The 12,618-nt window shown below is 40.5% G+C and overlaps 1 protein-coding gene across 2 annotated transcripts in view; it reads left to right on the forward strand.

Moving 5' to 3' along the window:
- The window catches only part of DOCK4 (dedicator of cytokinesis 4), a 352,968-nt gene that overhangs the window by 235,806 nt on the left and 104,544 nt on the right, over positions 1-12,618 (forward strand). For both annotated transcript variants that reach the window (XM_063446880.1, XM_063446881.1), the window contains exons 23-25: positions 998-1,190; positions 4,463-4,590; positions 6,613-6,747. In XM_063446880.1, coding sequence (XP_063302950.1) covers positions 998-1,190; positions 4,463-4,590; positions 6,613-6,747 — 456 coding nt within the window. The remainder of the gene's footprint in view (positions 1-997; positions 1,191-4,462; positions 4,591-6,612; positions 6,748-12,618) is intronic.

A 12,618-nucleotide genomic window follows, 5' to 3' on the forward strand; every position in this document is an offset into this window, starting at 1 on the left:
CAAAATATTTGAAGTGGTAATTTATCCCCTTAAAGGGACACTCTAGTCACCAGAACAACTACAGTTTAATGTAGTTGTCCTGGTGAGTATAATCATTATATGCAGGCATTTTTATGCAAACACTGCCTTTTCGGAGGCCCCTAGGGACACCTTCAAGTGGCCACTCCTCAGATGGCCACTGGAGGGGTTTCCTGGCTCAGTGCTGCACAGTAGGCAGCACTGCCGTTCAGCGTCTCCACTCTCTGCATGGGGACGCTGAATTTTCCTCATAGAGAGGCATTATTTGCTGGACGGAAATTTTCCACCAATAAGGACACAGGATGGAAAATTTCCGTCCAATACTAAAATTAATCCCAGATTGCCACAATCTCAGCAATCGTGAGGTTAATGTTCCTGCAGTGTGCCTCTGTGTCTGAGGCACCCAATTTCCCATTTTTTTTATATAAGGCTTGGGGCTGACAATGAAACAATGCTAAAATTAGACCCAGGGCTTTTCAGGAGCCAACTTTGGACTCCAACACAGGTAAGTCTTTGTGCAATGGACACTCTCTGACACTAGAAAGAGTCCAGAGTCCAACAAGTATATGCTATCTAAATTGGATAATGGATTAATGTTACTTTTAAAGTGGCAGAATGGATTGCTGGGCTAATGCCATAATAATGGTCACTGGCAAAAATGTCAAGAACTGTTGCTTTATCAAGTCTAAATAATTTAAGCCTGATAAAAAAAAATTATATTTTTTGCATCTACATCACAGGACTATACAGATATAGATATACTTTAAATAAACGGCAAAATTAAATGTCTAAAAATACATTTCCAATCAGTAGTGACACAGACATTCATGAAATGATTTTTAAAATTACGGTAGTAATTTTTTGTTTGAGTGGCTACATTGTAATGCGTTTATATTCTACATCTTCTAAACATGTTAGATTTTAATTTTTTAATTCCTATATCTTTACTTGTTTGTTTCTTATTTCCACTTTGCTCCAGGCAATCTTTCTGAATTCTTTCCCGGCTGTGTACTCGGAGTTGTTGAAACTCTTTGATGTTCGAGAAGTTGCGAACTTGGTGCATGATACTCTAGGTAGTTTGCCAACAATCATGCATGCAGATGACTCTCTCCAAGACATAAAACTTCAGTGCATTGCGAAGACAGTGGAAAGTGAACTCTACAGTACTCCTGGTAATGAGAAAACCATCTTATGTATCCGATACCCTGTACATATTTGTAGTCCAATGTATTCTACAATGAAAATAAGGGTTAAGCATAACATTTCTAATGTAACACAACTAGCTCTTACATAAGTATAATATAATAACCTAATTACCTAAAAATGGGTACTAGCAGGGCCGGCCTGGGGATACAAAGCAGGGGCCTGGAAAACAATCTATGCCAGCCCCCTAAGTCATTGCGCCATGTATTGGTCACGTGTAATTCGTACGGCTATGTCTTGCCACCCTAGATGATTGAGTACTATATAAATATATATATATATATATATATATATATATATGACTCAATCATCTGGGGTGGCAAGACATAGCCCCTTACATATTATTGGTTAATATATATGTATTTTTTTTTTTGTAATATAAAATATTGGTCCTTTCAGAGTAAAACATTTAATTATACAGTAAGCATACTCACATGCAGACACAGACAATCTCACTGACACACACAAGCTCATTGATACACTACCTAATAGACAAACAATAACACTGATATACATAAGCTCATTGACATAAATGCACAAGGTTACAAATGCACACAAATAGGCTCACTGACAGACAATCTCACTGACACACAAAAACGTAGTACAGACAAACTCTGACACACACAAGCTTACTACAGACAAGCTCACACACACACACACACACACACAAACACGCTCAATCACTAGCAAGCACACACACACACACACACACACGTGCTCACTCACTAGCAGACACACACACACATAGACAAGCTCTTTCACTAGCAGGCACACACACAAGCTTACTCACTAGCAGGCACACACACACACACACACACACACACACAACCTCACTCACTAGCAGACACACATACACAAGCTCTCTCACTAGCAGGCACACACACAATCTCTCTCACTAGCAGACACACACACACACACAGACAAGTTCACTCACTAGCAGACACACACACACACAGACAAGCTCACTCACTAGCAGGCACACACACACACACACACACAGACAAGCTCACTCACTAGCAGGCACACACACAGACAAGCCCACTCACTATGTCAGGCACACACACACACACACAGACAAGCTCACTCACTAGCAGGCACACATGCACACACACACACACACACACACTCACAGACCAGCTCACTTACTAGCAGGCACACACAGACATGCTCACTCACTAGCAGGCACACACACACACACACACAATCACTGTCATGGCTGAAGCTTACCTGGCACTGGTAGGTGTAAATTTTGTAGCCTCTTCCTTCCAGCGAGCACCATGTGGGAGGCGGAGCTATGTTCAGGAGGTGGGGCTTGTGTGCGGACAGACTGACAGGTCTCCCTCCGGCCGCAGGCAGCCTAATTGCGGCCCTCTTTACTCCCCTCGGACTGACACAGTCTGGCACAGTCCGAGGGGAAAATTATTTAAATGAAATTAGCCAGGATGATCAGGGCTGTCAGCTCGGCCCAAGGTGCCGTGGCCCCCCTGGGAAATTTCCCAGTATCCCCGTGGGCCAGTCTAGCCCTGGTACTAGTTCTACACAGTAGATGTGATCCAGTTATTTCCCTGCCATTCTGCATATTCCTTTATCTGAACTGTGATAATATCTTTGGGTCAGTACTGGGTTGGAATCTACTGCCTGTGGGTCATCAATCCTCTGGAACGATTGAATCATGTAATATGTTGGATTGATCAAATACGAATTTTAGACAAGGCCCGAAATATTTGCACACACATATATTTATTTCACGGCCTGTAAATCTATAAATAATTAAATAATTAATTTAATCTAATCTAATAATAATTAATTTAAACACTTGTTCCGAAGGATGGAAATTAAACATACCATATTAGAGTTTTTCATTTATCTTCCATGTAGTTACCATTTGGGGTACATTTTTGTTTTATATGTGTCTTTATTTGTACCCTTTCTATAATTATAAGAGGGTGATTAACTGAAAATAATTAGCAGATATTACTGGCAAGGAATTCTTTATGAGTGATTATATACATGGCAAATTTCGCACACGTCTTGGTAGAAGTAATAAGTAATCTGTTCATCTGGTGACCTCAGCATGGGTGATCGTCTCTCTGATACGGTAAATTCATTGTAGCACAACGCAGTGATTGTTTATCTGGGAGACTGCAGGCAAATATAAAAGTATAGTCATGAAAATTAGGATTTCGTTGAGCAGTGGTCAGGATTAGTGATTTCTATTAAAGTACCACCATAAATCAAAGCCAAACTCCTGCTCAAGCTATTACCCTGTCCCTCCGAGCACCCTCCTTTGTTTTATTAATCTGTTTCAACTAAGTGACTTTAATAGCTTGCTGAGACTTCCTTTGCAACCCCCTTAGCATTTAATATTAAAACTGCTAATATATACTTAGAAAAATATAAGTTTAAGAGAGACAAATAACTACATTTATAAAATGATTTACATGATATAAACATGATACTTTCCAATTTTTTTTATATCATGTTTACGTACCCCTTATATTGAACACATAATTTATTTGCGAGAAATTAAAAATAACATTTATTGTTGAAATCCTTGCTATATTATGCAGCAACTGGACGCCACGATCTTTTCTCCCTGTCAGTCATTGATGCAAGCTCTGTTCTTTGCACCAGGCATTTAGCATAGAGAAAACAACATTGTTTAAAATTTTTCTCCTTTTTATATAGATTGATATAGATATAGATGAGTACTATGGGGTTAAAAACAAGCAAACAAACAAACTATGGGATCTCTAGGACCCACTCAAGGATACACTCTCCCTTACCCACCCTGTGTGCAGGAAAAAGGACACATTTTCAAACTGAGGGCTCTTTTATTTCGGAACGCAATGGGCTGCAGTGTAAGAGTTAAAGATTTTAGTCACTCACTCACTTCGTGCATGTGGGGTGAAGGGAGGTAAGGGAGCTGGTCCTGCCTTCCTACTAATTATTAACTGGCTCTGGGAACCCCAACACGGACTCTTCCTTTCATTCCAGATGTTACTTGTTGAACATTATTACAAATCTTGTTCTTGACAGCTGGAATGCTGAAGTTAAGTCATCACTGATTAGCAATAAAATATTTTATGCACGTAAATGGACATGTCCCAAAAGTATCATTGTTCTATAACTGCTTTATACTGAGATACTGTAAACAAAGCTTAATGCCCCAAGCTCAGTTATGAACCTGTTGATGACTGTTACTGACCCATGGTATTAATCACACGGTTTCTTTTCCCAGATTCACGGTTTATTCTGCTGCCTGTCGTCCTGCACCACCTCCACATGCATTTGCAAGAGCAGAGAGATCTTGTCATGTGCGCACGTATCCTTAGCAACATGTTTTGTCTAAGCAAGAAAACCAGCTCAGTAAGTAACTGCAGCATTTATTACATACCTTAACATATAGCGTGATCTACATAAACTCCCACAGCCAGGCTTGAAAACATGTCGAGTATAGAACGTTGTGTTTGAGCAGTGACGGCTAATCTTGGCATCCCAGTTGTTTTGTACTACAGGCATCTGGCTGGGCATCATGGGAAATGTATCTCAAAAACATCTGGGGTGCTAAAGAAAGGCATTGCAGATTCTTCTTGTAACTAAATAAAATTGATTAGATGCTGGTGTCGCATGACTCCCTGTCATGCTCCGCGAGCATGATTCATTGCTGTATTGTAAACAAAAATATTTGTAATAAATGTAATGTGTGTAGTGAATACATGGAATGATTACATAACAGGGATGATTTGACTGATTTACTGCACTGGAAGGGTTCATTTGGCTTCCCCTGCTAGAGGAATGCACCATTTCTCAGATCACAGAAAAACTGTGTCCCTCTGGCCAGGTGTGAAACATTGCACCCATTGACATTCATGTGTGCATTTCTTCAGAGATGCCTTTTGCATCTCTGCTACAGTAAAGGCTGATGCCCTTTTGATCTGCTAATCGGCAGAAGCCAGGAGGCAATTTTTCTTCTAAGAATCATGTTAAAAAAAACCAATAATTATAATCCAATGGTTAATAATTGTGTTTCCTGACATATATATTCATAATGCTGAGGGTATTCCCTGCAAAAGAAGTCCAAACATTAAAAGCCGTTTGGGGGACCCAGTTATTCACAGACAAGTCTTGTGAGATATCTCTGGAATGGAGGAATTATATGCACAGGGAACTTTGTCTAATTATTTTATATAAACCTGTGTTGCATCATCCAAAAGTGAGAAGGGACGTGTCAGCAAATGGTTAAGTTTATTAAGAGACACATTTCATATTTTTGATTTCATAAATAATTTGCTACATTTTGTTTTGTTTGTTTTGTTTAAACTGATTTGTTGGGGTAACTCCTTTTGTAAAATGCCTTGGTGGTGGCAGCGTTTAATACTAGTGATAATTGTGAGTAGTGTTAAGAGGGATTTTTTTATTATCATTTTGCATCTAGTGCAGGCAAATAGTGATTTTATTGGCCACTTAACGAAGTCACGTGCCAGCTTGGAGTAGTGGCATCCGTGACTCTCCTATTGCAGTTCTCCATTTACTTTAGATAGCCAAAACTAATTGTACGTCTTTGATTCCTTATATTGTGGCTGTCAGCCAGCCATTAGAGACAAGTCTTTCTTAAGACCTTTTGTTTTCCAAGGTCTTGATGTTTGGAGTAGTCACATAAAACATGATGATGCCAAGCTCATCTAGTTATGTGTCCGATGCCGCAATGCTTGGATTTAATGCTTCCTTATGAGAAGCATTGGATTTTGTGAAACATGGTGATTGCTGTACATGCATTCCATGTCTTTAATGCTTTCTGTATGAAAAACATTGGGTTTGACAAAAAAAAAAATCATAAAAGTGATGACTGACTTCACAGAAACTTCAATAAATGTTACAAGAAGTCTGAATCTACACTTTACTAAATTTAAGTGTCATGGCAATTGTAAACTTCTGTTTTTTTATAACAATCTAAATGAACATTATAAACATGTATATATTTATTTTTAACTTTAGAGTGTTCTTTTAATATATATATATATATGTATGTATATATATATATATATATATATATATATATATATCCAGTGTGTTTCTGTTGTAGCTTTTTGTTTGCATTAAGTGTAGAGAGGTCTATTCACAAGGGGTGAGTTGTTTATGCCAATGCAGCAGAGGTGAGAAAAAGTTGAATATTATTTTTCCGACTCTATTTTTATCCATAGTTTTGTAAATCTGTTGTCAAGTCATTACAACTTACTGTATATTGAATAGACCCCCACAGCAAAACATCTGTAGCAGTATTAGTTTGATGCAGAACATCTCACTTTAAACGTTAAGCCTTTGCAAATGCTCCTTCAGGTTCAGTGGAATCCCGCTCATCACACACTCTGTCTCTTTGACATATTTCAGGAGAAATCTGCCATGAAGGAAATTGATGTGATCGTGAACAGCCTGCTGGACATGCTACTGAGAACTATATTAGAGATTACAAGTAGACCGCAGCCATCGGACCCTGTAATGCGACTCCAGTTTCAGGATGTTACTGTAAGTGATAGTGTTTGATGATTGCTGCTGCAGAGGGAGACTGCTATAGATTGCATAAACCAGTAATAGCTAAAAGTTTCACCCCCAGATGTTTCTCAACTACAGTTCCCTATATACACAGCAAGCATTACAATCAGAATCTTTTGGAAGAAGATCTTTCAAAACAAAACAGGTGCTATTCTGTGTGTAAAGTGTTGAGAGGTATTCTGTTGGGTTTAGCCCTTTGCCCCAGAATAGTTCCAGTGTTTTGGCTTGATAAATCTCTCCTCTGTAGTTCTACGTTTAGCCATCATTTCTGTTTACTATATACCTTTTGAAAGTGAAGTTACATGTATAGTCACTGGGACTGATTTGTCAAAGAGTTCTAGGATTGAATTGGATTCTCAAATGACTTCTTTCTTGGCTAAAATAGAACATTAACTGAGAATTTATCTTTTTAAATGTGAAGTATAGTACAGTTTAAATTGTGTCTTCCAACAGTCCCTGGCCTTCATTCAAAATTCATTTCTCTCTTTATCATAGGCTTTAATCACCGGGGCTTAAAAAAAATTCTAAAATATCCTCTAAAACTCTAGTTATAAATCTTGTGGAAAAAAGCAAAGGCTACAAATTTCTGACTGTCTACTAGATAAGTGAGCAACACAAATATATCCAATAGTGGTTTGAAAAGGATAGAACTTCATGTATAAAAAATGTTTTATGATTGTCCATGACCTTGATTTAAAGAAACACTATAGTGTTAGAAATGCAAACATTTATTCCTAAAGCTATAATGTTCTACTTCCTATTTATTTTCAGAGCCCACCTAAATTTATAAAAAAAAAATAGATTACCAACCCCTTTTCCAGGCCTGATACTCACTCCTTGCAGCCTCGTGCTCTAACTACCATAACATGTTCATGGAGCTGTCTCCTGTTTGTCTTTTCGTCCAAGTCAATGTTCTCGTAGAGAAGTATTGGGGTTGAGAAATGCATGTGAGGAAAGTGCCATGCTCTTCTAATTAAATGCTTCTCGCAGCAAAGCACTGAATCCTGTGCTTCCCTGTGATAAGCATTAGAGGACATTCAATATCTTCATGGAATGCGAGAAGACACTACACTTCACAGAATCGAGTCTGACTCATAGGAGCGGAAGAACTGCCCTACCTTAAAAATGGCAATATTTTACATTGCAAGATAATAAACTAGCATCTGGGACCTTATACCCCTGTACCTCCACTCATGGGCATTGGATGGGGGGGTTAGAAATAAAGAATGAGGGGGTGAACAGTGATCTGATAACCCTACAGTGGGTCTCCAATTACAATAATAAAGCAGTGAGGACAAGGGGCTGTAACTAAAATAAAAAAGCGGTGGTGGGGGGCGGGGGGCATAGTGCCCCCCTGATCCCCATGGGTGGTGAGTGTTAGCTATTTATTAACAGCCGGGTGACCTATTATCCTCCCCAGCCCCATCCGTGGGTGGCGGTGGGGCATAATAATGAACTATACAAGGGAAGTCGATATACGATTGTCTAGCCCACACATTTTGGACAGTGTTAACAAAAGTAACCCACTCAAATACCTTACCTACCCACTAATATTTGTAAGGAGGGGCCAAATAACTAAATTAGATGACTTCTTTCTTCTTGAAACTTTTTTTTCAACCACAAAAAAAGGCCAAAAACCCATAAAAAAATCAATGTTGCTATTAAAATTTTTAGAAATGGACTGGATCACAACAAAACAAAGTGATGACAAATGAAAAAAAAGTGACACAATAATAAACAATCCATGTTCCCATTGAGGACTCCACACCAACTGAACTTGTATGGGTCCTTATAAGGGCTTTCCCGTGCTGTGCAATCTCAGGCATATCGCACTGATTGGTTAGTTTGTAAGCCAACCAATCAGAGCGTTCTGACAGGAAAGTCTTTCCTCTTGTTACCCCTCCTTTTTTGTTACTTATAGTATACTTGTATGTGTGTATATATAGAGAGAAAAATGCTGCATACATGGTGCACGTTTATTAAAACTATGCTTTAATGAAACAAAAACAGTGGTAAAAAATTGTAATCAACATTTTGATCCCACTGTGTGTTTTTAAGATCAAGTGTATGAATAAGATAAAGTGGATGAAACAGTAACATTATATAGAGAGCAAATAAATAAAATATGCTCCCTAATATGTTAGCACTATTTATACATACACTTGATCTTGAAAAAGTCCTGGTGGGCTTGAAATGTTGTTTTTGCATTAATGAACAGTTTGTCAAACGAGTGCACCCCTTTTGTTGCATTTTTCTATGTTATACGCAAAGCAATTTCTTATATTTTGTCTTTCGGAAATAGAGTGCCAAAACTATTGTTTGTATATATGTATATGATATATATATATATATTAGATTTTACAAGCAGCTACTTTGAGGTCCAAATTTGTATTAACCTAACAGAGTAGTTTGCTATTTACATTTGTAAATTAGTATATTTCCAATGGGGTATTGTATGCAATAAAAAAACAAAAACAAACCAGTGAGTCCCATTTCACCTATACACACGGTTTACCCAAGAATATACCGTATATACTCGAGTATAAGTCGAGTTTTTCAGCACATTTTTTGTGCTGAAAAACCCCAACTCGACTTATACTCGAGTCAATGTCTGTATTATGGCAATTTATATTGCCATAATACAGACTGGGGGCTGGCTGGAAGCTCTTACTTACCTCTCCTGCAGCTCCTGTCAGCTCCCTTCTCCTCCGCGTTGGTCCGGTCAGCTCCCTCTGCAAGTCCCAGTGTAAGTCTCGCGAGAGCCGCGGGGTCAAAGCGTGGCCGCGAGAGTTACACCGGGACTTGCAGAGGGAGCTGACCGGACCGGCGCAGAGGAGAAGGGAGCTGACAGGAGCTGCAGGAGAGGTAAGTAAATGCTTCCTGCCAGCCCCCTCCTACACAGTGCACACCACTGGACCACCAGGCCAGCTAACAAGCAAGGAGGGGGGACGAAAAAATAAATAAAAATTTAAATAATAAAATATTAATAATAATAAAAAATAATAATAAAATGGAAAAAATATTAATATAACAAAAAAAATATTACAATTATAATAATTAGGGATTATTCTAGCCTCGGTGAGGGAATAATCTAAATTTTATTAAAGACAGGAGGCGAATATTTGCTTTACCTTCTTTACTGAAACCTCCAGCAGCAAAGAAACAGTTAACAGAACTTTTCAAAACAACCAATCAGAACAAAGCAACAGTAGTATAAAACCCCTAAGCAGGCTCTTCCACTTCCTCTTTCTTTGATGAGGTCGAGCAGGAGAGCAAGGAAACCAACGAATCCACCTTGAAGCAGACACATCCAGAGAAATAATCTTCAAGCCCAGAGAGAAAATAGATTACACTGCAAGAAAAAGGAAAACATCGTGAAAGTAAACTGTCAAGGCAAGATGTCATATCCATACAATATCACTTGCACATTATAATACCTGATGAATAAACAAAGTCTACAGATCTTATGAAGACCTAGTATCTAGTATGTACCTAAACTAAAAGGCATGGACGAAACATAATTACAACACAAACATGATGAATAAAAATGCACACAGACAATCACTAAATAATAGAAATAACCTTTATTATGTAAAACAATGCATTCACAAAACATAACAATATCCCCAATTAATTATAAGACCCAAATCCAGGGAGGGAACGTAAGAAAAGGGCGGGAAATATTCGCCTCCTGTCTTTAATAAAATTTAGATTATTCCCTCACCGAGGCTAGAATAATCCCTAATTTTATGGCAGGACAGGAGGCTTCATATTTGCAATTTTAACGCCCAAATAGTAGAACCAGAAGCAATATGACATAGGACTGAAATGAAAGGAGAATGGAAAACCCATACCCTAAACCAAGCAGCGGTGTATAGAAAATGCAGAAACAGATCAAAACGTCCGTACGCAGAAATCAACAGCTGTCCATGAGTAGACGGAGGAAAGAACCAGATCCTGGATCTACATGGTCGTGTACAACCTGTCAGAGCCGTGGCCTATCCGGAGAGTAGGGGTACAACACAGAGGACGAATAGAAATGAAATATGTCTGGAGCAGAAACCGATGTACTGAACGGCAAGAAGGAAGAAGACACTACGTCGATACCATGACGTCAGAACGTCATGAAATACAAGATGCACTGGGGAAAACCGTAAGCGGAAAAACTGGCGCAAGGCAAGTCCTTGTCATCAGGTCATTCCTCAAGGAAATGCAGAACACACGATACCACTAGACTCGAGGAATAGCAAGAGATAGGGCTCCTGTAAGGTATACTCCTCTTGGTAGACTGCAGACCACGAGATCCTTACCAATGCCAGAATCTTGCGAAAACGCACATGAGTCGTCCTCTAGCTGACATAGGACGTGAATGGCCCCATACGATCCTACCCTGAGAGGGCAACTCAGCCAGACAATGGGGACAGCCATAAGGACCCAAACATCTCTCCCGACACCAGTCATGGCAGGCTACCCCTGTGGATCCCACACAGGACCTGGAGACAGGTAGTCGTAGATTGCCTTCCCATGGCAAACTCCAGCAAAAGGGGAAAGCACGGAGGACTCCTCCAAAGTGGTGTGGCCAGGCGAAACGACACTCCCAGGAATTCAGTCTGAAGCAAAGCCTGAAGTATCCTGGAAGTAAACAGAATGTGTACGCCCCGAAGGAGACCAAGCTTGGAAAACGCGTCCCTCGCCTTGCTGAGGGTCCGGCAGCCAGCTGGAGAACCGCTCCAGTATGGCAGTTCGTACCGAATTTAATCATGCCAGTAGTCGAGACCCCGGAGGGTGAGGCAACCAATCATTGGGGTCTCTCCATGGTCGGATGAAGCCGTCCGCCACATGAGTGTCTCGTCCCGCAGACATTGTCACAAATGATGAATACTTGTCCAGACGCTATAGATAGCGATCCTACGTGAGATCCGACTGCAGTCCAAAGTGGGCAACCAGTGATAAGTCCAGGCCGGAAGGTAGCGAGCAGTACCACTTCCCCTGGGAAAGCTGTAAACGTTGAACAAACCTGCAGGTAGTTCCATGCAGTTGGCGTGAAGAGGTTCCTCCTTTGAACTCCAGAGTCCAGGCCAAAGTTGGTTGGGGTCCGAAACTCCTAGGTAGGCCAGGTCCCCCTATGTCGGAGTAATCAAAGTTTTAGATGATCTTCATCCGAATGTCACATGCTTCGGCTATACCAGGCCGAGGACCCGAGAAAGCGTCATGTTGGAGCGGCTGATAGTACCGAATCCTGGAGGTATGGCCTCGATGGCGAACAACTGGTCAATCGACCGGGTTGGGCCCCTAAGTGTGACCCGCAGGTTGCGGAGCATACGACGGGCATTTTCCTTGAAGACAGACATCTTGGTCCTCGGGTGGCGGAGCATGCCTGGACCGAATATCCTATGAAAGACCAGAAACTGGGTTGACTGGGAGCGAGTCAGAGTCAATATGTCTATGTTGATGGCAAATCCATGTGGGTTTCTCTCATGTCCAGTTGAGGGAGAGAACCAATCATCCACGCCGAGCAGCTCTGAGGGAATGAGTGCCCTCCGTCTCAAAGTGTCCACAGGCGACATATGCATTGGGAGCATGTACGATGGGGATGGGGCGGGAGTCCACTCCTCCGCACACTTCGCCCAGCATGGCAACTTCGGAATGGACGCCTCTTTGGTCATGCGCATTGCTCCTGGAACGGTCCAAGATTCTGTAACCTTGATCCCCGTTTTGCGGCTCTCAGGGGTAGAAACCAACTAGGTGATACCTATAAGTCATATAGGTACATTCCAAAACGGAATTTAGTATTATTCGCTTTCCAAGCTGTAACGCGCCATTTGTCCCGAGGAAACATCTGTG

The sequence above is a fragment of the Pelobates fuscus genome, chromosome 3 (genome assembly GCF_036172605.1).
Source record: "Pelobates fuscus isolate aPelFus1 chromosome 3, aPelFus1.pri, whole genome shotgun sequence".
In the NCBI taxonomy this organism is placed as follows: domain Eukaryota; kingdom Metazoa; phylum Chordata; class Amphibia; order Anura; family Pelobatidae; genus Pelobates; species Pelobates fuscus.